We start from the raw sequence: 27,782 nt of genomic DNA, 5'->3' as shown, positions 1-27,782 counted from the left end.
AGCATGCATAGTTTCTTTGTATAAAGGCAAAGGGGATAAAAGAGAGTGCATAAATTATAGGGGGATAAGTCTGTTGAGTATACCTGGCAAAGTGTATGGTAGAGTTATTATTGAAAGAATTAAGAGTAAGACGGAGAATAGGATAGCAGATGAACAAGGAGGCTTTAGGAAAGGTAGGGGGTGTGTGGACCAGGTGTTTACAGTGAAACATATAAGTGAACAGTATTTAGATAAGGCTAAAGAGGTCTTCGTGGCATTTATGGATTTGGAAAAGGCGTATGACAGGGTGGATAGGGGGGCAATGTGGCAGATGTTGCAGGTGTATGGTGTAGGAGGAAGGTTACTGAAAGCAGTGAAGAGTTTTTACGAGGATAGTGAGGCTCAAGTTAGAGTATGTAGGAAAGAGGGAAATTATTTCCCAGTAAAAGTAGGGCTTAGACAAGGATGTGTGATGTCACCGTGGTTGTTTAATATATTTATAGATGGGGTTGTAAGAGAAGTAAATGCGAGGGTCTTGGCAAGAGGCGTGGAGTTAAAAGATAAAGAATCACACATAAAGTGGGAGTTGTCACAGTTGCTCTTTGCTGATGACACTGTGCTCTTGGGAGATTCTGAAGAGAAGTTGCAGAGATTGGTGGATGAATTTGGTAGGGTGTGCAAAAGAAGAAAATTGAAAGTGAATACAGGAAAGAGTAAGGTTATGAGGATAACAAAAAGATTAGGTGATGAAAGATTGGATATCAGATTGGAGGGAGAGAGTATGGAGGAGGTGAATGTATTCAGATATTTGGGAGTGGACGTGTCAGCGGATGGGTCTATGAAAGATGAGGTGAATCATAGAATTGATGAGGGAAAAAGGGTGAGTGGTGCACTTAGGAGTCTGTGGAGACAAAGAACTTTGTCCTTGGAGGCAAAGAGGGGAATGTATGAGAGTATAGTTTTACCAACGCTCTTATATGGGTGTGAAGCATGGGTGATGAATGTTGCAGCAAGAAGGCTGGAGGCAGTGGAGATGTCATGTGTGAGAGCAATGTGTGGTGTGAATATAATGCAGAGAATTCGTAGTTTGGAAGTTAGGAGGAGGTGCGGGATTACCAAAACTGTTGTCCAGAGGGCTGAGGAAGGGTTGTTGAGGTGGTTCGGACATGTGGAGAGAATGGAGCGAAACAGAATAACTTCAAGAGTGTATCAGTCTGTAGTGGAAGGAAGGCGGGGTAGGGGTCGGCCTAGGAAAGGTTGGAGGGAGGGGGTAAAGGAGGTTTTGTGTGCGAGGGGCTTGGACTTCCAGCAGGCATGCGTGAGCGTGTTTGATAGGAGTGAATGGAGACAAATGGTTTTTAATACTTGACGTGCTGTTGGAGTGTGAGCAAAGTAACATTTATGAAGGGGTTCAGGGAAACCGGCAGGCCGGACTTGAGTCCTGGAGATGGGAAGTACAGTGCCTGCACTCTGAAGGAGGGGTGTTAATGTTGCAGTTTAAAAACTGTAGTGTAAAGCACCCTTCTGGCAAGACAGTGATGGAGTGAATGATGGTGAAAGTTTTTCTTTTTCGGGCCACCCTGCCTTGGTGGGAATCGGCCAGTGTGATAATAAAAAAATAAAAAAATAATAATAATAATAATAATAATATTATTATTGTTGAGAATTTGGCCTTACCAGCTAAGATATAATTATATAATGAACACTTAGCTGATAAATGACAGCAAATCGTCTACACAGCCGCCCCTGCAGACGAGGTCTAGATGCTGTCGAAACCATCACAACAGTGGGCTGTCAAGAGATACAATTTGTAAGTATATTACCCCTAGGGGGTGTTATGTCAGCATATTTCATTCGATGATGGCTGACGAATACTTACTTGTTTGGACTCAAAAGTCCACACCTTACTGCCGATTATAGGTTGATTACAAACTCCTTGTGACTCAAGAATTGCGCAATCCCCCGATCTACAAGAAATTCGTAACATACCTTGCTCTTTGTAACGTGAGCTATGGTGTTCTCAACACCTTCGACAGATATCGGTGACTTGATAGAAGCTGAAGTGTCCTTGGATGTCCACATCTTCCATTGTCTAGGAAACGCACACTGGTACACTATGTTCAACAAGATTTGTCTTTATTGTTCACAATGTATCACAAGAGAAGCTGATCACACTTCTCTTAAGTGTTTATTGTGTTGTGTGAGACACTTTATTCACACTAACGCACAGATCAGTGTCCTTTGCTGGTTATCCTGGCGTCAGTGTCTCGTAGTAGAGTCAAAGTTAGTCTGCCAAACGCTACAGGGCTCCACCCCGTCACTGGCCCCAGCACAAAAAAAAAAAACGCTGACCTAGTACCTTGCATCCTTGTCACCTCCTCGATGAAGCAAAGCAGAATGTTTGTTTCTTGCTGTCTTAAGCAGAGACAACAATGTACACTATTTTTACTATGGTAATAAAGTGGGAGCAGGATTTTCCTTAATTGTCCTGCTAAGTAAGAGATGTACTGTCTCTTATAAAAATACACTTTGCAACACCGCTGCAAGGAGCAGAGGTCATTTGACCACTCATACGGCATCTGTGATCAATTACTCACTCTAGCAGTAAACAAGACGCTCGCCCCTTCTAGTGGCCCCTCAGGGCTGAAAGGGCTGAAGGGGGCTGATACCCCCCTCCTGGAGAAAATTTCTCCACAATTATTATTAGTAGTATTATTATTATTATTATTAAATAGCACTAAACCCACAAGGGTCGTGAATTGCTATATATAGAGTAAAGGCATACAAAAAGAATATTTTTCTACAGTTATCCCCCAGTTTGACTAGAGAAAACGTAATTCTTCCGACACTATCTACACAGCTGCTTTGTAAACAAATCTCATATTTACATAAATTTTTCTGTGAGTGTATGTATCATGTTTATATGTTATGTAATGGGTTTCATATATAATTTTGAGAAAAATATCATAGATGGATTAATGAAAATTCCTATATTGATGTAAAATAAGACATGTAGTGTGCCCAAGAGTGATTATTATTAAGTGGTATTGGCATCATGAGTAGAGAGAGACTTTGCGATTTTAATGTGTACCTTCACACCAGCACAGTGTGTAAGTATACACCTACCATCCGACTTACGACCTGCTCGACTTACGACGACTCGACTTACGACCGTGTTTTTTGTGCCAAATTTCTGGGAAATAAACAACTATTTGTGTTGTACACAGTGTTTATCCTAAACCTTACAGTGTTAAATACAGTACTAACAGCATAAAAAGTAAAGTAAAACATGAAATACCAAAATAAAACAGTAAAATAAAGTCATTACAAAAATGTTTTGTTGATATTCAGTAGTAAAGTTCGACTTACGACCATTTCGACTTACGACCGGTTTCTCGGAACCGAACTCAGTCATAAGTCGGTAGGTGTATTTAGGTACAGGTACACATAAGTATAATTATCAGAGTACATATAAAATATGCAGTAACTTTAAAACACTTGAAATTTTGGAAAGTTTCCTGACATAATAGATGTGGTTACGGAAAATATAAACAAACCGGGTGGGGGGCACCGTATTTGAAAGATCGCTTGCCGTATAGCAAATTTTGGTCATAATTTGACATCGCCGTATTAGCGGAATGCCGTAAGGCGAAACGCTGTAAAGCGGGGCCTTACTGTATATACTTCTAAACTGTTGTATTCTGGGCACCTCTGCAAAAACAGTGATTATGTGTGAGTGAAGTGAAAGTGTTGAATGATGATGAAAGTATTTTCTTTTTGGGTATTTTCTTTCTTTTTTGGGTCACCCTGCCTCGGTGGAAGACGGCCGATTTGTTGGAAAAAAAAAAAGTGTTTATGGTTGATAAACTTATAGGTTTTAATGTCTAATGATGTTTTGATGTTACTTCATTGTTTACTGAAGTACCAGTAGGTGATCTGCTAGATTTCCTTGCAGTTCTGCCTTTAGCCCTTTCAGGGTTTCGGCCGTACTAGTACGGCTTACGCACCAGGGTTTTTGATGTACATGTACTAGTACGCCTAAATTCTAGCTCCCTCAAATCTAGTGAGGGAAAGCTGGTAGGCCTACATATGAAAGAATGGGTCTATGTGGTCAGTGTGTGCAGTATTAAAAAAATCCTGCAGCACACAGTGCATAATGAGAAAAAAAAACTTTGACCGTGTTTTTCGATTAAAACCGACTTTACACTGTATTTTCGTTTGGTATTTATTGTTGTATTCTAGTTTTCTTGGTCTCATTCTATAGAATGGAAGACATGTTACAGAAATTGAGATGATTTTGACTGATTTTACAATGAAAAGTACCTTGAAATTGAGCGCAAAGAAGCAGAAATGTTCGATTTTTACCAAAGTTCAAAAGTAAACAAATCATGCTAAGCGTCCAATACACGTCAACTGGTGAGTCTAATATTCTTTCACAAGTGCGCCGATATTATTTATACCATTTTTTACACTAATGCAGTAGTCTGCATAACAGTAAATCTTCTGTTTTTTGTGAGAATAAAAATTCAAAGTGGAAAGCAAAAGAATGTAAGAGGAGCATTAGGACGTGACTGATGAACAGAGGAAATGTCATTTTAGTGCCAGGAATGTTTTTCTTGTTTATTCTGGACCCTATTTGGAAATTGGCATCTTTTGAAAATTGTGTGAAATTGGCAAAATTGCTAAATTCTGACCACTGTATTGGATAGTTGAAATTGGTAAATGGGTGGTTTCTTGCACTCATTCGATAGAAAAAATGGAGTTCTAGCGAAATATTTTATGATTTTTGTCGACTAGTACACTGGAATTGGCCGAAAATAGGGCTCAAAGTGGGCAAAATCACCGATGCGTAAACGTCGTCGAGACCACTAACTTCGCGAGCGCATAATTCCGTAAGTTTTCCATCAAATTTCATACTTTTGGTGTCATTACGACCGGGAAAAGATTCTCTATCTTTTCATAAGAAAAAATAAATTTTTTTTTTGAAATTTGGGCGACTGAGAACAAGTATCTGAGAGGGCCTGTCGACCCTGAAAGGGTTAAACGCTCGAGTAAAAAAAATCCTATTTACAGGCCTATCTACACATTAAAGGGTAGTTCTGATAATTGAATGGTGGTTTCTTGTGCTCATCAGATAGAACAGAAGGCATACTAGCAAAATAGCTAGGAATTGGGTAAAACTGAGAATTGGAATCGCTTAAAATAGCACTCAAATTGAATGAAATTGCCAGTGTGTAAATAGCTCCCAGACTGCCAGCTTTGCACCTGCTGAATTCCGTAAGCTTTCCATCAAATTTTGCATTATTTGGTATCATTACCTTCAGAAACAAGATTACTAATTCCGAAGATAAAATTATTATTGTTATTCCTTGAAAATTCATGATACTGTAGCATTTTTATTTTCAGAGGTCATGACACTGAAAGGGTCAGATGTATTTTTGTGTAATTTGTCAAACATTTAATATGTTTATTAAAGTAGTATAACTGAATCAGCATGTCTTAATATTGACATGTTAATTAGAAAGGTACCAGCTTCATTAAGTTAGTCATCATACCCATAAACAAAACTAGTTTTACATTAAAATTTTACATATAATATTACATACAAAATTTATATACTAATATACTGTTCTTTGTTCTTATGTACTTATGACCTGTACTTGTCTAAATACAAGCATGATGTTCCTCCTTAAAATACTTTCATCATTCAACACTTTCACCACACTCACACATTATCACTGCTTTTGCAGAGGTGCTCAGAATACAACAGTTTAGAAGCATATACGTATAAAGATACACAACATATCCCTCCAAACTGCCAATATCCCAAACCCCTCCTTTAAAGTGCAGGCATTGTACTTCCCATTTCCAGGACTCAAGTCCGACTATATGAAAATAACCGGTTTCCCTGAATCCCTTCACTAAATATTACCCTGCTCACACTCCAACAGATCGTCAGGTCCCAAGTATCATTCGTCTCCATTCACTCCTATCTAACACGCTCATGCACGCTTGCTGGAAGTCCAAGCCCCTCGCCCACAAAACCTCCTTTACCCCCTCTTTCCAACCCTTTCGAGGACGACCCCTACCCCTCCTTCCTTCCCCTATAGATTTATATGCTTTCCATGTCATTCTACTTTGATCCATTCTCTCTAAATGAACAAACCACCTCAACAACCCCTCTTCTGCCCTCTGACTAATACTTTTATTAACTCCACACCTCCTCCTAATTTCCACACTCCGAATTTTCTGCATAATATTTACACCACATATTGCCCTTAGACAGGACATCTCCACTGCCTCCAACCGTCTCCTCGCTGCTGCATTTACCACCCAAGCTTCACATCCTTATAAGAGTATTGGTACTACTATACTTTCATACATTCCCTTCTTTGCCTCCATAGATAACGTTTTTTGACTCCACATATACCTCAACGCACCACTCACCTTTTTTCCCTCATCAATTCTATGATTAACCTCATCCTTCATAAATCCATCCGCCGACACGTCAACTCCCAAGTATCTGAAAACATTCACTTCTTCCATACTCCTCCTCCCCAATTTGATATCCAATTTTTCTTTATCTAAATCATTTGATACCCTCATCACCTTCTCTTTTTCTATGTTCACTTTCAACTTTCTACCTTTACACACATTCTCAAACTCATCCACTAACCTTTGCAATTTTTCTTTAGAATCTCCCATAAGCACAGTATCATCAGCAAATTCCCATTTTGAATTTGATTCCCCATAATTTAATCCCACCCCTCTCCCGAACACCCTAGCATTTACTTCTTTTACAACCCCATCTATAAATATATTAAACAACCATGGTGACATTACACATCCCTGTCTAAGACCTACTTTTACCAAGAAGTAATCTCCCTCTCTTCTACACACCCTAACCTGAACCTCACTATCCTCATAAAAGCTCTTTACAGCATTTAGTAACTTACCACCTATTCCATATACTTGCAACATCTGCCACATTGCTCCTCTATCCACTCTATCATATGCCTTTTCTAAATCCATAAATGCAATAAAAACTTCCCTACCTTTATCTATATACTGTTCACATATATGCTTAAATGTAAACACTTGATCTACACATCCCCTACCCAGTCTGAAGCCTCCCTGCTCATCCACAATCCTACATTCTCTCTTACCTCTAATTCTTTCAATTATAACCCTACCGTATACTTTTCCTGGTATATTCAGTAAACTTATTCCTCTATAATTCTTACAATCTCTTTTGTCCCCTTTCCCTTTATATAAAGGGACTATACATGCTCTCCACCAATCCCTAGGTACCTTCCCCTCTTTCATATATTTATTAAACAAAAGTACCAACCACTCCAACACTATATCCCCCCCTGCTTTTAACATTTCTGTCATGATCCCATCAGTTCCAGCTGCTTTACCCCCTTTCATTCTACGTAATGCCTCACGTACCTCCACCACACTTACATTCTGCTCTTCTTCACTCCTAAAAGATGGTATACCTCCCTGGCCAGTGCATGAAATTACCACCTCCCTTTCTTCCTCAACATTTAAAAGTTTCTCAAAATATTCTCGCCATCTACCTAATACCTCCCTCTCCCCATCTACTAACTCCCCTACTCTGTTTTTAACTGACAAATCCATACTTTCCCTAGGCTTTCTTAACTTGTTTAACTCACTCCAAAATTTTTTCTTATTTTCATTAAAATTTCTTGACAGTGCCTCTCCCACTCTATCATCTGCTCTCCTTTGCACTCTCTCACCACTCTCTTCACCTTTCTTTTACTCTCCATATACTCTGCTCTTCTTATAACACTTCTGCTTTGTAAAAACCTCTCATAAGCTAACTTTTCTCTTTTATCACACCCTTTACTTCATCATTCCACCAATCACTCCTCTTCCCTCCTGCCCCCACATACTTAATATTGATATTTTTTAATGCTGAGCTATCAGTTTCACATTAAAGTGCCATCATCTATTTGAAAATGCATTGGCTTGCCTGTAGACTGTGAATGGAGAGGAGTGGAGGCCAAATTAGTGCTACACCACGAAGAAGGTTTTACCTTGCTGTCGACGCACGATGTCTCTGGTGGTAGAGGTCGTGTTCTGTGGACTCAGCCATTCCACAAGTTGCTCATGAGCTCTGATGATGGGGCAAGGTTAATTTGGCTACGGTTTGATGGAGATATGGAAGTGGTAAGTTTGGTGTTAACTCTTGTACTGTTTTTTTGTTTTTAACCCTTGAACTGTCCAAACAGATCTACATTCACATGCTTAGTGCTCCAAAAGTAGATCTACATTTTTAACATATTTTCAAATATAACAAAAAAAAAGTAGATCAGTTTTTTTACACATTTTCAAATGTAAAAAAAGAAAAGGAAGCTCTACGTTTTTTTACATACTTTCAAATGTTGAAAAAAACGTAGATCTACGTTTGGACAGTTTAAGGGTTAAATTTGCTCTTTGCCTTCCTTTTTTTCTCGCTCCCTCTGCCTCCATTTACTTCATATACCTCTTTTTTTCCCTCTGCCTCTTTTTTTTCCTCTTCCTACTTCCTTATACTCTTCCTTTTGTGCTGGAGCTGAAACAGAAACAGAAAAAGTATTTTTCATATTAACTTAATTGTTGTATGAAGTACAGTAGAACTCCTGTATCCACTGATTCAGTATTTGCAGTTTCAATTATCCACTGTTTACTGTGGCCCCCCAAAATTATAATTTTGCATAATAATAATGGCCCAAAGTGCAAAAGTAGAGAAGCTGGCAATTGTTCAAACCCTGAGAGAAGCCATGAAGTGCTTCCCATCAGTAAAAAAGTGATAATTCTCCAATTATTGTGCATAATTTATCAAGTAAACTTTATAATAGCTATGTATAGGGCTTATTTATGGGGTTTGCAACTATCTGCTGTTTCAGTATCCACGGCAGGTAGTACTTGGAACACATCTCCTGCGGATATGGGAGTCCTACTGTGTATGTTATCTTTCCATTCAGTAAGAATAGTCTAAAAATTAATAAAAATTTAATAAGAAAATCCATGGGTAAAATTCATATAAGTAAATTTGTACATTATTAGCTTAGGAGAGTTCATATTATGTTTGTCCTTACAAACAGGCAGTATTGGACCTATTGTGTCTCTATTTGTATTCATTATATAACCCAGTATATATACCCCACCTCTAGGCAATATTTAGCCCTGGATGTCTCTACCTATATTTAATATTTTACAGTTTGTTCCCATCTATAGGTAATATTTTACTCATTTTTATTCAGTAGTTGACTGTCATGTCCTCACCTATATTCAGTTAGCACTGATTATGCCTCCACCTGTATTCAGTATTTAGCCCTGTATTTCCCCAGCTGTATGCAGAATTGCATGCCTTAGATGCCTGTAACAATATTTGACTTGTGTCTCACAAGGTATATTATACCAACAAACGTGCAGATCAGACATGTGCAATGCTTGGAAACTTTTACTAGGGTACATTTTGTTCACTAAGAGCTTTCTCAGTTTATAAAATATTAAAAAAAGCTCCTAATGAGCAAAACATATCCCAAGAAAGGTTTCCAAATGTTGCACATGTGTCTAATTTATACATCATTTAATCTAGCAACTCTCACTTCTAGACATTATTTGACCAAGTACGTCCTCATCCATAGGTGACATTTGAACATTTGTATGTCATACTATGACCTTTGACAAACTAACATTTATAATGTGCGTGTTTTTTGAAGCATAGAATAGTGGCAGATTTTTGGGGGATTGCACAAGTGAGCTTAGGCTGACTTATGTCTTTGTGATCTGTGTGTAGGCTCATTGATCATGACACATATACATATAGGAATGAGTCATGTGTTTGAAATGCCATCACATTATCTCTTGATGGTTCAAGTTTTGTGGAATGTGCATAAAACTGTGACAAATGGATGAATGAACAAATGAATGATGAGACTCATGAAATGTGATAACCCTCCAGCTGCCATCTTTTGCAGAGATATAACTATAAGAAGTGTTTCTTTTCAGGAGTTGGACTTGAAAACCAACCCTAAACCTTTCGTCTTCATACTGCATACCTTCCTGTCAGCAAAGGTTCATCAACAGTCCCTCTCGTCTTGACGTAAGCTAGATCAGCCAATGTCAACAAAAGCATTGGGGCCATTACACTCCAAAAAGATTACTAATCAAGAACAGTTAGCAAAAGCAAAATCAACAAGCCAGATGAACCTAAGCAAAGCTGGAAAACCCAGCCTCCACACACAAGGAAGACCGTCCACCCAGGTAGATACCAGTGTAATTAGCCCACCTGATCACCGTAAGCCAATAAAGCCATCGAGAACGAAGGCTGAGACTAATAAAGCTGGACAAACCACAAAAAAGCAGAACTGGAGTGCCAGTTAAAGCATAGCACAATAATTTGCTGGTTTATGAAAGAACCAGAAACAGTTGTATTAATGAAGAAGTTCAGTATTTGAGACTTCAGAAAATGTTTATGAAGACTTGATACGTATTTAGGACATCCAGCTCGTAAAAAGGTGATTTGAGAGAAAGATACAATATTGACAAGTTCCTTCTCATATTATTTGTTCCCTCTCATCATGAAATAGTAGAACAGCTTTACAAAATTGATAAAATAACATGACAAGAAAGCATGTCTCCTTTTTTTTAAGCCTAATAATCAAGTAATCCAGAATTTTAAATAGAATAATAAAACTTCAGTGTTTTGCAAGAGAGATACAGCAGATAATGTTTAAAATGGAGCAAGAGAAAACTTAGTATGTATCGTGATTAATGAAAAAAAGGGGTGTAAGCATAAGTAAGGTAGGCAGCAATCATAGATTGACATATGAGAATAAGTGGAAACTGGAGAAATTCATATTTTAACCTACCATACCATTTTTCTCTTTTTCCTGTCCCGTCTTCTTGGTGTCGACAGCTCAACTCAGGAACCATAAACTGGGGAAATTATTGACCCCTGTATTTTTGATGAATGCTTTTCTTGCTCTGTGAACTTCTAGCTTTGCTGTTACCTTAATAAGTAATAGTTGAGATTAGATAGAAAATAAATCATATCTTTGCATTGGTTCTCTGGGCACATATTTGAAATTATGGTCCATTATGTAGCTAAGATGGTGCAGAATATGTATTTCACTGCTCTTCGCAGGTTTGACTTCACCTCTTAGGTGGATTATTATTATAATCATAACTAAGCGCTAAATCCATAAGGGTCATCTCTTAGGTGGAATTACTTTTAAAATTCATATGTATGGTCAAGGAACCACCTAACATAGGATGAAATTGTTAATGCAGCATACGAATGTGAGAGATTTAATAGTTAACTCCGTTAGGTCACTTCATCAGTTACGGAAGATGGTGGTCATTACTTGCATTTATAAATGTTACCTGCTGCTGACCATATCAGTACGTAAAGTTCATTGAAATCAAGAAATAAGTGTTAAAAATCAATGAAGTGGGCGTACCTTGATATTATGCAAGACTTAATAGTGAAAGAGATAATGTAACGTCCCCGAACTTTGTCAAACTACGGAGGAAGAGGATAGAGTATCAGGAGTCGTCATGTTGTGTCTCCACCATTCCCAGATTGTTCAAGCACTTCACCAAAACAATTATATCAGCCTACTGTGCTTGACAACAGTAGTTCAGCTTATTTTGTTATTTACATGGAACAGGTGAAGGTGTGTTACACAGATTAACACTGAACAGGTGAGGTTCTCTTACTGTAATGGCTTGCATCAGGAAGTGTCCTAGTCTTAGAGAGTTGTTAAAGTCATAAGATGCTTCTGCCTTTTAATGGTAAGGAAATTTGAATGCCAAGGAATTTCTGTGATGATAGACAACTTAAATTGTAGGGCTGCTTGTCAACATTTGTGATGCGAGAAGTACTAATATTTTATATATATATATATATATATATATATATATATATATATATATATATATATATATATATATATATATATATATATATATATATATAAATATATATATATATATATATATATATATATATATATATATATATATATATATATATATATATATATAATATATATATATATATATTATGTATATATATATTATATATATATATATATATATATATATATATATATATATATATATATATATATATATATATATATATATATATATATATATATATATATATATATTATATATGTGTCTCTCATGTTTTACGCACAATCAAAAGAAAGTGATGCTAAGAGAATATATCATTAGCTTTTATGTTACTAAACGAAGAGCTTATACTCATTATACCTTATACTCGTATTAAAGTCTTATAAACACTGATGCAAAGTGAGAAACCACTTGGACAGCCATATGAAACATAGGTAAGAGAGACGTGTGTATTTCATCCTCTGCTGGAGAGTTGGTCTCTTGAGTAAGACAGATGTACAAATCTCTCTCACCTGTGATATTTCTTTCCAAATGGTCTTTCACTTTATATGTTATAAGTTATGAGAAAAGACAAGCTTTGAATGATACTAATATTTGAGCTATTTTAAAGTATCCATTTGTCTCAGTAGCTCACATTCTTTGGCAATAATTCTATGCTTATTATTCTGGAGTGTTTTACTGTATCTCTTTTGTAGAAATTTCCCATTTCCCTTCTTCCTCTGTGTTTAAAGGGAAACAGATCATTTGCTTAGTACTTTTTACTGATTTTTGTGGAAAGGTCTGGCAGAAAGAGCATTTTCCTTTGTATATTGTAACTGAAATTGCTTGAAAACCTGAAAATTCTTTGCCCACAACAAATACCAGAGTTAACAATGACATTACCACAATGTAATAACTCACTTTCTAAGAGAAAACATTATAAAAGACACTAGTATTTGAACTGATTTAAATGCCATTTTTTTCCTTTAAGTAGGCTTTTAATGTGGAGATCAATGTGTGGGTGACTTGTTAAAGGTTACTGACTATGCAGACTAATGGTTATATTAATGTATTTGTGTAATATATGAAAGGTAGTGGATAAATTGGCTTCACCTACTCCCACAAGTACTTGTCATAGTGCAAATAAAAAACTGTAAAGTTCTAAATGTGGGAATATGTTTGTGCTATAAATCAGTGTTAAAAATATTCATTACAATAAGCTCTTATCATCAAAACGAGGTAATTTTATGGATAATTTTCAAGATACAGGAGTTTGTGTGTTTTAATATTTGTCTAAACTTCATCTAGTCTGTACACAAATAACCCATATGTAGGAGAATGACACTTATGACAACATTTTGATCTGACTTGCTTCATTGACTAGTCAGTAGTCCAAGTCGGGCTTAAACGTTGTTATAAGTTTTAGTTTCATATGTGCAAGTTATTTGTGTATTGTTCCAGTCACAGTATTGTCTTCTTATTCTTCATCTAGTCTCATTAGTCCAAAAGAAAAGAAGAATTATTAAAAAATATGACCAGGGAGTCGCAAGGGAGTGTACAGTACTGGATTAGCAAAAGTCATATTTCCTGTCCTTCAGGAGGTCTTTTAGTTGCCACATTCCTGTAACCACTTTTAGGAGTTTTACTAATCAAACTTGGCCTGAGGTCATACTTTATAATTTACTGCTGGTTAGTAAAAAGAAACACAGCAAAATGAGATCTTTATTATGATTTTTCACTTACCGGAAGCATTATGAAGCCTCATGTAGGTAAAACATCAAACTAATAAAGGTTTCCTATTTACTGCATGTCTCTCTTTACCACTTATCAGCTATACCTTGCTTCACTTACTACCTGGTTCACCAGGCTTCTGTTACCAGTGGCCTCTGGCCACTGTGATAGCTATATAGCTATCACAATATGGCTGATTTGGCACATACAGTATATGGCATTTTATTGAGAAAATGTTTCGTTTATCAGGGATTAATTGATTTGACATGAGTTGCAGGAAGTGGTTCAGTTTCCTCTTAAGGGCTTCTAACAGTGTTCTGGTACTGTCTCATACATACACACATTCATTCATTGGTAGATGGTAAAGTCTTGTACCACTGATGTTGACATTTCTCTTATTTTGCTTGTGGCACCCATATTCTTAAGAAGGAATCTTTTTGTACTTACAAGATCACTTTCTTTAGGATTAAACATAGTACGAGTGATAGTCCCAAGATATAATGAGAACTAAGCCCTAAACCCACAAGGGAGTCCCAAGATCGAGTAAATGAAAATCAGGTGATAAATTTAAATATTCCCTATCATAGACTATCTTCATAACATGTCCAGTACTTGTCTTGACTTTTGTATTATTTGTTCATATGTTATAGAATGATTAATTAGTATTTTAATTTATATTGCTTTAACATTATGTAACCTGATTTTTTCCAGTTTTTTAAGTGTTAATCTAAAGACTTAAAATAAGGGTTCATAAAAATAGGATTGTTTATAATTTTTATTATGTTCCAGTTTTCTCTTATTACACTGATTTAAGTATATACATTTGTGCCAATGAGTATATTTATTTTTTAAAAGGCAGAGCCTGAGAATTTGTCTTAAAAAAAATTTCTTTTTCTTTAAATCTAAACATCATCTTCACATACAAAAGAAGTACTGTATAATAGAAAGTCTACTGAATTATACATATATTTTAGAATTCTAAGTAGAGTAATGGATACTTTAGGTGAAGACTACAGAGTTTTTATAAGTTATGAGACTAATAAAAGTTAAAGAAGACAGGGCCAGTTGCAGAATTTTCAAAGAAGCATTGATCCACCTCACCAAAACCATGAAACAAAACAGTGGAATGTACACTTGTTGCCCACATTGTCCATGATTCATAAACATAATAAACTTTTAGGTGGAGTGAAAGTTAATAACAAGCAGAGTTATAGGCAGGAAACTCAGTTGCAAGACTCTTTGGGCTGTTTAATGTAAATATTGCAAACAACTTTTTATGATAATAGTAAAAGTTACAGGAATTTATGGTTCTAAATAAAGATTCAGTATATCATTTATACAGTTCTCTTCTGCTTAGCCTATTGACCTACTGGTAAACTTCAATTCTGTGTATATGGGGGGTGATCCAATTGCAGAATTTCTCTCAGACATATCCTTAAAAAAAATTGTGCATGTTGAAATTAACTAGAAAACTGCAATGGCATTTGCATTTATTACAACTGTGCATATATACATTCTATCATGAGTGCTTAAGTTGAACTGTAAGAAATAATTGGGTCTCACAGTTCATTTTCTATATAAAGTGTACCCACTGAGCTTGACTTCTAGTCTTGGGTTAGGTAGCAACCCATCCTCTCACCATGCATCATATATATGAATAACTAAAATGTAATGAGCACTTATCAGTGCTCAGTAATAATGCACATGGCGACAGAGACTCAGAAGATTAACTGATCTGTATATCTCGACCCTCTTCTGCAATCCTCTTATGCTGAAGACGACCCCAGCAAGGGGGTCAGATATACAGACCAATTAATCTTTTGAGTTTCTGTTTCCAGGTGGGTTATTATTGAGCACAAAATATATATATATATATTTGTGTGTGTGTGTGTGTGTGTTTAATAAATGTATGAAAGAGGGGAAGGTACCTAGGGATTGGCGGAGAGCATGTATAGTCCCTTTATATAAAGGGAAAGGGGACAAAAGAGATTGTAAAAATTATAGAGGAATAAGTTTACTGAGTATACCAGGAAAAGTATACGGTAGGGTTATCATTGAAAGAATTAGAGGTAAGACAGAATGTAGGATTGCGGATGAGCAGAGAGGCTTCAGAGTGGGTAGGGGATGTGTAGATCAAGTGTTTGCATTGAAGCATTTATGTGAACAGTATTTAGATAAAGGTAGGTAAGTTTTTATTGCATTTATGGATTTAGAAAAGGCATATGATAGAATGGATAGAGGAGCAATGTGGCAGATGTTGCAAGTATATGGAATAGGTGGTAAGTTACTAAATGCTGTAAAGAGCTTTTATGAGGATAGTAAGGCTCAGGTTAGGGTGTGTAGAAGAGAGGGAGAATACTTCTTGGTAAAAGTAGGTCTTAGACAGGGATGTGTAATGTCACCATGGTTGTTTAATATATTTATAGATGGAGTTGTAAAAGAAGTAAATGCTAGGGTGTTCGGGAGAGGGGTGGGATTAAATTATGGGGAATCAAATTCAAAATGGGAATTGACACAGTTACTTTTTGCTGATGATACTGTGCTTATGGGGGATTCTAAAGAAAAATTGCAAAGGTTAGTGGATGAGTTTGAGAATGTGTGTAAAGGTAGAAAGTTGAAAGTGAACATAGAAAAGAGTAAGGTGATGAGGGTATCAAATGATTTAGATAAAGAAAAATTGGTTATCAAATTGGGGAGGAGGAGTATGGAAGAAGTGAATGTTTTCAGATACTTGGGAGTTGACGTGTCGGCGGATGGATTTATGAAGGATGAGGTTAATCATAGAATTGATGAGGGAAAAAAGGTGAGTGATGCATTGAGGTATATGTGGAGTCAAAAAACTTTATTTATGGAGGCAAAGAAGGGAATGTATGAAAGTATAGTAGTACCAACACTCTTATATGGATGTGAAGCTTGGGTGGTAAATGCAGCAGCGAGGAGACAGTTGGAGGCAGTGGAGGTGTCCTGTCTAAGGGCAATGTGTGGTGTAAATATTATGCAAAAAATTCAGAGTGTGGAAATTAGGAAAAGGTGTGGAGTTAATAAAAGCATTAGTCAGAGGGCAGAAGAGGGGTTGTTGAGGTGGTTTGGTCATTTAGAGAGAATGGATCAAAGTAGAATGACATGGAAAGCATATAAATCTATAGGGGAAGGAAGGCGGGGTAGGGGTCGTCCTCGAAAGGGTTGGAAAGAGGGGGTAAAGGAGGTTTTGTGGGCGAGGGGCTTGGACTTCCAGCAAGCGTGTTAGATAGGAGTGAATGGAGACGAATGATACTTGGGACCTGACGATCTGTTGGAGTGTGAGCAGGGTAATATTTAGTGAAGGGATTCAGGGAAACCGGTTATTTTCATATAGTCGGACTTGAGTCCTGGAAATGGGAAGTACAATCCCTGCACTTTAAAGGAGGGGTTTGGGATATTGGCAGTTTGGAGGGATATGTTGTGTATCTTTATACATATATGCTTCTAAACTGTTGTATTCTGAGCACCTCTGCAAAAGCAGTGATAATGTGTGAGTGTGGTGAAAGTGTTGAATGATGATGAAAGTATTTTCTTTTTGGGGATTTTCTTTCTTTTTTTTGGGTCACCCTGCCTCGGTGGGAGACGGCCGACTTGTTGAAAAATATATATATATATATATATATATATATATCTCCATGGGGAAGTGGAACAGAATTCTTCCTCCGTAAGCCATGCGTGTTGTAAGAGGCGACTAAAATGCCGGGAGCAAGGGGCTAGTAACCTCTTCTCCTGTATATATTACTAAATGTAAAAGGAGAAACTTTCGTTTTTCCTTTTGGGCCACCCCGCCTCGGTGGGATACGGCTGGTGTGTTGAAAGAAAGAATATATATATATATATATATATATATACATACATATATATATATACATATATATATATATATATATACACACACACACACACACACACACACACAGACGTACACACACACCCACGTGTGCGTGTGTGTGTGTGTGTATATATATATAGTGGACTGTCACCTAACGATATTAATTGGTACCCGAGAACGAATATCGTTAGGCAAGTTTTTTAGCGTTAGCCGAGGCAAAATGTTAGTGTTAAAATGCATCGTTAGGCGAGGGTCCACTGTATGTATATATATATATACAGTGGACCCCCGCATAACGATTACCTCCGAATGCGACCAATTATGTTAGTGTATTTATGTAAGTGCGTTTGTACGTGTATGTTTGGGGGTCTGAAATGGACTAATCTACTTCACAATATTCCTTATGGGAATAAATTCGGTCAGTACTGGCACCTGAACATACTTATGGAGTGAAAAAATATCGTTAACCGGGGGTCCACTGTATATATATATATATATATATATATATATATATATATATGTGTGTGTGTGTGTGTGTGTGTGTGTGTGTGTGTGTGTGTGTGTGTGTGTGTGTGTGTGTGTGTGTGTGTGTATACATAGTTGCTGAGACTACTTTCAGAAGTGCCGCATCCATTTTTTCAGTTGACTTCTTCATGGTTATACAGTACATATATATATTTTTGCGGTTTTTATGGAGCCTATTTTACCCTAACCTAAAACAAAAAATATAAATATGCACTGGAAGTATTCAGAGATCAAGATGGGTAATGCATAAAACAACTAACAGTGTAAGATGAGGATGGGTTGTGGGCAGCAGCTAGTATAATATTAAAGACGCACAAAAAGATTTTTTATTACCTCTATATTGATTATCATCTTTCATTTGTGTAGTGGTGTATAGACTAGTCTTGTAGATTGCTTTCATTTATTCTTGCCTGTCTTGCATAAAGCAGATAACATTTAATGTCCATTCACTGAATTGGATATGGTGTTTATTCTTTGCAATGTTTTAAATATCCACTCTTGACTTTATCCCATCCACCAAGTCTTTCAGAACACCTTCAGCTCTTTTCCAAACAATTTTTCTGCTTCCAACTGTATGAATATTGTAGACTTATTTTATCAGTCATCCAAGTAACAGAAAGAGCAATATGTATGTGTATAAATTCATTGTGTATGAGTTGATTTTATTGTGTAGGTGAACATAGCTAATCATGTTTATAGGAAATAACATTACTTGTGCTCTACCTGGCCTATCTTGTGACTAAAGAAAGAAAGGCTGGATGTAGAAGAAAAAGTGTTTTAAATTACTGTATAATGCAGGAAATGATGTCTGCTGCTGGTTTGAAATTATAATTACTGTTCTATAGTGTTCAAGGTGTTTAAAGAAGTTTCATCCAAAAGATGTTAAAAACAGTCTGTCTTGGTTAACTTAGTGTTTGCAAGTGGCAGAGCTGTGCAGGTCTTATGATGTAAGTTTTTTGATGATCTAATATTTCATTAAAATGCTTTAGTTTTCATTTTACATTTAGAAGTATCTGGTTGAGCAAATTCACTTCAGACTAACTCTTGATATTTGTTGTTGCTTCAGTTTTTTTTTTTTTTTTTTAAATATTTCATTGATACCATACATTTAATTTTTTTTTTGCAACAAACTGACTGTATCCCATTGAGGCAGGGTGACCTAAAAAGAAAAACATAAGGTTTCCTTTTTAAATTAAGTAATTTATACAGGAGAAGGGGTTAATTTTTAGTCACCTCTTATGACATGCATGGCTTACAGAGGAAGGACTTTTCCACTTCCCCACAGGGGAACATTTCAGAATTACACACAGTAATTTCATTTTCTCCATAAACTTATTCAGTAAGTTTTATTTCCTTGTACATGAGGCAGATATTTGAGGGAATGAAAGTGGTAGAGAGAAAGTGTACACAAGAGGTGGGATGCAGTTGTGTGAACATGTTAACATGGGAAGCAGGTTAGCATATTATCTATGCTCTGTTTAAAAAAATAATTAACTTTTTTATCTCATTGTTTGCCCTTAAAGATAAATTATGTGAAGGAATGGGTAGACACTTACTGTAGTCGGTATCAAGGTTGGGATTAAGCCTAGTCATCTTGGGCAGGCACTTGACACTTTGTATAATGTGAGGCATGAGTATTATCTTACCAGAAGGGGTTAATTGTTTATTCTGAGCAGCATTTATTTAATGTGTAGGTTAGTGGTGCAAATGAACCCACTTGGGGAAGATAAATGGAAAATGGGATGTTTCAGTGTACATCTGAAGCCTTCTTCAGCATGTACAGAATACTTACTATCTTATGCTTTGTTTTTCCCATGTGAGTTTTTGTCATTGTAGGAAAAATTAAAAGAAAGATCGGTGTGTTATAGATGCAGTGAAGCACCACATTCTCTCTACCCCTGATTGGTGTGTGTAGAAAATTTTGAAACGAGTGAATGTAAATAACTCTAGTGATCACCACGAGGGAGTTAGCTAAAGTCATAAGAATTCAGCAACCAAATTTGTTGGGAAGGTTTAAGATGGCCATAACTAATAATTATGTTGCAGTTGTGGCTTTCACAAATTTCGCAGTAAATCTGGTCAGAGAATTCTTATGACTGTGTAGCTCAGTGACCACTGCAGTGAGTTTATACTCCCGGAGTCCAGCCATGGGCCATAAGTTAAAATTTGTATTCACTTCATTGAACATGAATAACAAATTTAAGCACAGTTATAGTTCTTAATCTTTACTCTTACTCTAATTTTTTTCTCTCTTTTTTTTTTTCTACAGTTTAGTTTCCTTTATGAGAATACTTGTCAAAGTAGCAAATATATTTTTCACCTATTGGTATTTCTGAGTGCAAGTGTATTGCAGTAACCTCTTTTATGGACAAGCGAGGGTGGAGGTTGCTTGTATTGCTGAAGACTTGCAAATTAAATCTTGTAGGATATCAAATTTCCAATTATACCAGGATTGTTTGATTCTTCTCTATCTCAACCTTTTGTGAATTTGAAGACATGCTGAGAAAGAGCTTTCATGAAAATGGTCTCCAAGACACCAGTCAAGTAAATATCATTCACAACTAACCTACTAAGTGAAATAAAAAAAGATAATGTTGTGAACTCAGATTAAATCATAATAAATGACTGTCAACAAATAAAGGTGGTGTGAACTCATATTAAGTGGCAATAAATGACTGTCATTGTCTAAAGATGATGATGTGGTCATCCTGAGCCATTATCAAGATGCAAGTGTGAATTGCTGCAACAAAAGCAGGGTAATTATGGACCCTTCAGGTGTGAGAATGGAAGTCATTACAAGGCACATTGAGAAACATGAAATGTTTTCAAGGTTTACCTGGAGAGGGTTTCAGGGGTCATTTGGAGCCATTTCCTATATTAATATTTAGCTAACAGTATTTGTAAAAAATTTTATACAAGAAACAATGCTGTGTTACTGCAGAAATTTCACTGATAAAAGTATGATATGTTAGGTGAAATTAATCAGTTGTAAAATATAAATATTATGGTTTATTTAAAGTGTCTTTCCATCTTCTGAAATTGGAAGATTAGGTAATGACAATAATGGGAAGGTGATCTTTTTGGTAATATTTCTCATATTATTATTATAATCCGAAAGAAGCGCTGAACCTACAAGAGTCATACCACACAGTTCTCGTAGTTATGCATTAACCTTCATTTATCATTACTGTGTTTTATATGACTTCATATTAATTTAGTTATTTTTTCTTTTAAGTTTTTATTATGAGAATTTTTAAAGTGTAACAGTAAAACACAGCATTTTATGCTTTGTATCTGCCACTTGAATATTTGCAATATAAATTTTTTTCACAAACATTAAGGCAAAATTTTTGTTGATAGTCTTCTGGTACTGAAAATTCTGAAGAGAGAATTACAGTGCAAATCACGATTAGTTAGTGGCTTCAAAGATAACACTAAGAAGTAGACCCAGGCTTATCTGAAGAGGGTGGAAGAGAGAAGGGAGGTAAAGGTACACCTGGTGTGAAGTATAGGGATGGGTATCTGCTGTGGGAGGGGATGGGGAAGGTACACCTGGTGTAAGGTATAGGGATGGGTGTCTACTAGCGAAGGGGATGAGGAAGGTACACCTGGTATAACGTATAGGGTTGGGTGTCTACTGGGGGAGGGGATGGGGAAGGTACACCTGGTGTAAGATATAGGGATGGGTGTCTACTGGGGAAGGGGATGATGAAGGTACACCTGGTATAATGTATAGGGTTGGGTGTCTACTGGGGGAGGGGATGGGGAAGGTACACCTGGTGTAAGATATAGGGATGGGTGTCTACTGGGAAATGGGATGAGGAAGGTACACCTGGTATAATGTATAGGGTTGGGTGTCTACTGGGGGAGGGGATAGGGAAGGGTTTGTCATCCCTTGTCCTGGATTAGAAAAATATTATTGATGGCAAGCTTTGAGCTTGCTTATTCCTCTTGCCTCTCAGGAAAATAGGGTCTTGAGAAAGTGATGCAGCCAGTGACACAGCCAGGATTTAAGCCTAGGGGGCTTAAAAGGGAACTTCAGTCTAGGAGGGTCTTAAAAACTATAAGATACTGAAAAAAAAAGTTTTTTAAAAGCATGTTTTTTAACATGTGAAATTACTAAAGTGTTACTCTTTTGTGGTCATTTATTAATATAGTGAAAATTAACATTAATTTGAAAAATAATAAGTTTTGCATCTGAGGACTTTCTACTTCCTTTAGCCATGGGTTTCAAGATAGCTGAGTGTCAAAGAATTTATTCTATCAACAGGATCTCCAACCTCACTTCACCTAATTTTTTTGTGTAGATTCTTAGAGGACACTTTATTTCACTCCTGGGGTTTAACGCTTTCTTTGATTATAATAATAATTTCACTCCTGGTCAGACACTGCAGACCCTAGAGATCATCATTGGTTGTGCACTACACAGCATATCAAGAAAGATGTTAAACCGTATTTGGTATCACATCTTGTGAACACCTGTGTGAACTTTGTAATGGCCATCATACTCAGAATTAAATTTACTAATAAATGTGATTCTCCAAGGGTTGCATCACTTCTGAAGATCCTGTAGAACCATATACATGGGTGAGACAGATATTGCTATAGAGTACTGAATTATGCATAGATGAAACTGCTTGAAGGACCCATTTGTCTTCCTGGTGCAAAATCTATTATATGCAATATTGTAATTAATATTATAATCGTAACCCAAGCGCTAAACCTGTAAGGGTCATACAGTGCTGCAGGGTAGGGTGCTAAAAGGTATAATATGCCTGATCAAAGCTCAGTGAGGGTGAAGAGTATAACAGAGGTAGAGTTAGTAAGGGCGGTGAGGAGTGCTAAAGGAAGTATAATCAAAGTTGGTGTAATAAAGCTGTTGCTGACAAAAAATCATAGAGGGAGTCTGTGTCAAAGGTGGGAATGCTGCCCCTATGAATATAGAAGTAAGAGACTTTGGAGTGACAGGAGTGTGTGACATTGGAGGATCTTGAATTGTCCATAGAGGTTTGATAGTAGGAATTACATGTCTCAAGAAGAAAAGATTAAATTAACACTGAAGAAGTACACAGCACAGTCTGCTAAACTGTATTTTATTGAATAAATAGTTTAAGTGTAGACTTAAATGTTTATACTTCTTGAGGAGTGACTGATAAGTCTGATCATTATTTAGTGACACAGTAGGTAGGGTAAGACGAAGGTGAAGTACAAGAAGAATTATGTCGCTATAAAAGAGAAGCCAAAGTGAATGAATTAAAAAAGGAGGTAGTGAATGATATGAGGAACTAATGGAAGGAACAGTGTGTCAAGTGTAAGTAGTGAGGAGAATTGTCAGAGATACAGTATTTAAGAGTGTATACAAGTGTGTATAGCAAAGGTTTCTGGTATCAAGATGATGGTTGCAGAAGGCAACCATCAATAAGGGAGAAAAAATTAAAAACTGAAAGTTTTTCACAGTTTTAAGAATGGTATAAGGGTAATGAAGAATATGAAAAAGAAGAGAGAAGTTATGAGAGTTAAGGAGTGCAAGAGAAGCAAAAATAAATGAACATGACAGTGACTATCAGCATATTTTGTTTAGAATATGAGTTCTGGAGAAAGATAACTAGTGGGAAAAACCCAGGCAGCAAATGGCCTTGTTAATATGAGTAAAATTAGTGATATGATAAATAACGAGAGAGATGCATTAGAGAAATACAGAGGTAATAATTTGAAAGTTGAGTGAAGGCAAAATAGAGGTGAAGATTACATGCCTGGGGCAGGGAAGATTGATTGGATGGGAAAGCCAGTAGTGAGTATGAAGGAAGTGGGTCATTGTTGATGCTCTATTATATTTACAAAACACTAGAAACTTGTGGTCATTCAGCACTTTGAACATATTCAGTTTCTAATATATAACAAATTTACACTCAGTACCAACTTGCTACTGTTGTGATCAGTTCATTCTCACAGTACAGCCTCTCCTCACTTAGTGACGTACTCGTTTACTGATGACTCGGACTTACAACGGGCTCTCTGACCAGGATGCATACCTAAATAATGTACATTAGAGCTGATTTCCTCTATTCTGTTTGCTACAATATACAATACACTACTGTATAAACATTTAAAAAATACCAGAAATGTTATAAATGGTGCAGAGGTGACATTAAAATATCAAAGATGGTTGACACAAACCCACTACCATTATAGTATGCTCCTCACTTAACGACAAATTCATTTACCAACCTGGTCTTAGGAATGGAACTCTGTTGTTAAGTGAGGAGAGGCTGTATATAAATCATAATCACAACACGGCTAAAACTATTCAGAATTTTATTTTCACAAACCACAATCTATGTCCATAAAACATTCCATCTTGTTGGCCAGAAGAGTGAGCATATTTAGACATAAGGGGGAAATAGCCGCACCATTTACACTGAAAGAGATGGAGGGTTATCAGGGAAGTGGCACCCCTCCTAGAGAAGTCATCCCCTACCAGTGGAAATGGGTGAAGCAATGGTATAGCTGCAAGAATAGATGTAATTAAGATTCAAATGTGTGACAGCAAGTTGTAAAAAAGATTCTGAACAGTTTTATTTTTATTTTATTAACACATCGGCCGATTCTCACCAAAGCAGGGTGGCCCGAAAAAGAAAAACTTTCATCATCATTCACTCCATCACTGTCTTGCCAGAGGGGTGCTTTACACTACAGTTTATAAAACTGCAACATTAACACCCCTCCTTCAGAGTGCAGACACTGTACTTCCCATCTCCAGGACTCAAGTCCGGCCTGCCAGTTTCCCTGAATCCCTTCATAAATGTTACTTTGCTCACACTCCAACAGCATGTCAAGTATTCATTTATTGTAAGATGTATTTAAAAGAACAGAAGGAAACTAAGAATTCGCAGAGAGCATGTAAAGTTCCTTAGTATAAGTGGAAAATGGGCGAGAGTAAGACTTGTACAGTAATAAGTACGAAGCGTATAGTGTGTGTGGCAGGATGATCAGAAAAAGTGAATGAGAAAAAAAGTTTGATTGCAAATGAACAAGGGAAAATTAGGAATTGAAGGTGATGTGTGAATCAAGTGTTTGCATTGAAGCATATAAGTGAGGTGTCACAGTACTTGGATCAGGTAAAGAAGCTGCTGCTTTGTCCTATATAGAATATCTCTTGATAAGAGGAATACTTTCTATACAATCACATGAAAGGCAGATTTCTTATTAGCAAACTTAATTACCTGTTTTGTCTCACAAGATGAATTTTTATACCAATTCTCAGCTGGTACACTTTAAAGTTGCAACAACTTTTGTGACATCAGGCATTTCAAGTCTTAATCATTTTCATTGGTAACTGATGTGGAATACCACAATATGATGTCATGCCCATATGATATCACCTATTTTTACTTAATTCTCTCTGAGGATAGCATAGGTTCTTCAGCTCAGGAACATGGTTTCAAATCTATGGACCTTCTCAAGCTTTCTTAGATGTTCAAGATGTGCTTTCCAATCTGACACTATATCCCAGTGTTAGTAAGTGGTGTATGCTAAAAAAAAAAAGAAAAAAAAAAGTCCTCGTTAAGATTTCTGAAGGCTGTTCTTAAATATTTGCTAATTTTGCATATACATACTGTTGGTATCGTCATGTTTTGTAAGCTTGCTGCAGTGGGGGTTGATTTTATGTCCACTCTAAGGTATCAGTCAAGGATTTTGCAGTGCATGTCAAACCTGACATGTTCCTTGAAATGAATGTCAGTAGAAAAATATCAGTCACTTACCCAAGGCTGTCAAATATAAATGTAAGAACATAAGAATGGAGGAACACTGCAGCAGACCTACTGGCCCATACTTGGCAGGTCCTCCTCAAATCCAACCCCTTTCCTCCCCCCACTCAAACCTTTGTCAAACCTATTATCAAAGCCAGCCAAAGTGTAAACTTGAATAACCCTACCAACACATGCTCTGTAAGTCCTGTGCTAATCCATCCATCTTATGCATCTACCGAACCTCTCTTGAAAGCTACCTAACATGTTAGCTTCATTGATCCTACTTGACAGTTTGTTCCACTCTTGATCCACTCCAATGTCAATGTGATCCAGTTAATGGTCCCAGTTAGACTGAAATGTCATAAGTTTCATTCTCCTATGTGCTGGTTATTTGTGTACTTATCCAGTCATGGTACTACACCTTCATATTTGTTAGGTTTTTCTTGGTTGCATAAACTCGCTGATGTATGAGCAAGTGCTCTTTCAGAATGATATACAGTACATATATAAAGTCAGTCCTTGAGTATAAAGCCCCACTTTGAAACCTTCACCTAGCCAGGTATATAAACAAGATTGAGAGTTGAATTTTGCCACCGAATTTGTAACCGAACTGAGGTGTGTTTTGAGGAAGGCCCATGTGCACTAGATCTCACTGGAAAAAATTATGACAAAAATATACAGGGTAGACAAGAACAGTCAGCAGCCAATTCTCACATCATGATGAGGGTACATATTTTTGCCAGACATGTTGCACCTATTTTTTCATTTGCTTATTTGTGATAAACAAATTTTTATAGGTATGTGTAACTCTAAGCTAAAATAAATATCTTTAAACAGGACACATTCAGAAATTACCAGTGGCAATGGTTAATGTATAAGAAAACTATGGAGGAACTAGGATGACAACTTAGTACACAAGCGAGTCACATTCAGATTGATTTATTCAACACAAGGATAGTGAAGGTGTGAAACAAGCTACTTAATAATATAGAAGATGCTGACTCTGTATCTATAACATTCAGAAGTAAAGTACATGTAATAGTTAAGTCACATCAGTCCATGGAATATTAAAAGACAGGCACTTAAAGTTTTTCTGTGTACTTTCATCCAAGGCTTAAGGAATTTGTTCATAGTAGTACAGTTGTATTAAAGTTATCTCAAAATGTGGGATATACATGAAGTATGGATTACTCAGTGCACTGCCACTGAGAATATACTTTGATTATCTGTACACTGATGTTGGTGTACAGGTGAATTGCATCCTTTATAATCCGTATGCAGCTAATAAGCTATAACCTTAACCTAAAAGCTATTAACTTAAAAATTGAAGGCAGACTGTCACATTTTACCTCACTGCACAGATTTAAACTGAGCTGGAGAATAAATGCAGGTAAAATCCTGCCACACTTGCTGTAAAGCAATTAAAAATCTTTGTCCATGGTTCTTTCTGTCATTTATTCTTTCCAATTTGTTTAAAGTATAGTGTAGAACCAAGGTTGAAATGTTGTTAAGAGTTGTTGGGATGGGGAGGGTCCTTAGTGTTGCACTGTTAATGTTACTCATCAGAATTTTAGGTAATATTTTTTGTTTTCTTTACCATTGTCACTAGTAGTAAAATGAATGACATTATTGGTTTAGCACAAGATTAGCTATATAATTTGTTTCAGACCAGAAATGGTAATACTATATAAAAATTGCAAACTAAAACAAATATAATGTTGATGTTGAGTAAAGTCACTGGTTCATGCTTTTGTAGTATATTTCTGAGCAAGTAGTCCAGCCATTTCCTGCCTTGTGAGGTGTGAGCAGATTACCACACCTGTGTGTTGTGTCCTTGTGAGGTGTGAGTAGATAACCACACCTGTGTGTTGTGTCCTTGTGAGGTGTGAGCAGATGGTGATCATATGAGTATTGCATCCTCACTACCCTGTGAGATGTGAGCAGATCACATGAGTGTTGAATCCTCACTACCCTGTGAGGTGTGAGCAGATGATGACTGGAGTGTTGTGCCCTCACTGGCATGGAAC

The 27,782-nt window shown here is 36.6% G+C and overlaps 1 protein-coding gene across 6 annotated transcripts in view; it reads left to right on the top strand.

Annotated features, from left to right (window-relative positions):
• Syn1 (Syntrophin-like 1) overlaps positions 1-10,510 on the top strand; it is a 59,632-nt gene extending 49,122 nt beyond the window's left edge. For all 6 annotated transcript variants that reach the window (XM_070097058.1, XM_070097078.1, XM_070097044.1 and 3 more), the window contains exons 8-9: positions 7,985-8,175; positions 10,003-10,510. In XM_070097058.1, coding sequence (XP_069953159.1) covers positions 7,985-8,175; positions 10,003-10,095 — 284 coding nt within the window. In that variant the 3' untranslated portion in view covers positions 10,096-10,510. The remainder of the gene's footprint in view (positions 1-7,984; positions 8,176-10,002) is intronic.
• Positions 10,511-27,782: the final 17,272 nt, after the last annotated feature.

This window comes from Cherax quadricarinatus, chromosome 4 (assembly GCF_038502225.1).
Source record: "Cherax quadricarinatus isolate ZL_2023a chromosome 4, ASM3850222v1, whole genome shotgun sequence".
Lineage (NCBI taxonomy): Eukaryota > Metazoa > Arthropoda > Malacostraca > Decapoda > Parastacidae > Cherax > Cherax quadricarinatus.
This window is presented reverse-complemented; position numbering and strand designations above follow the sequence as displayed.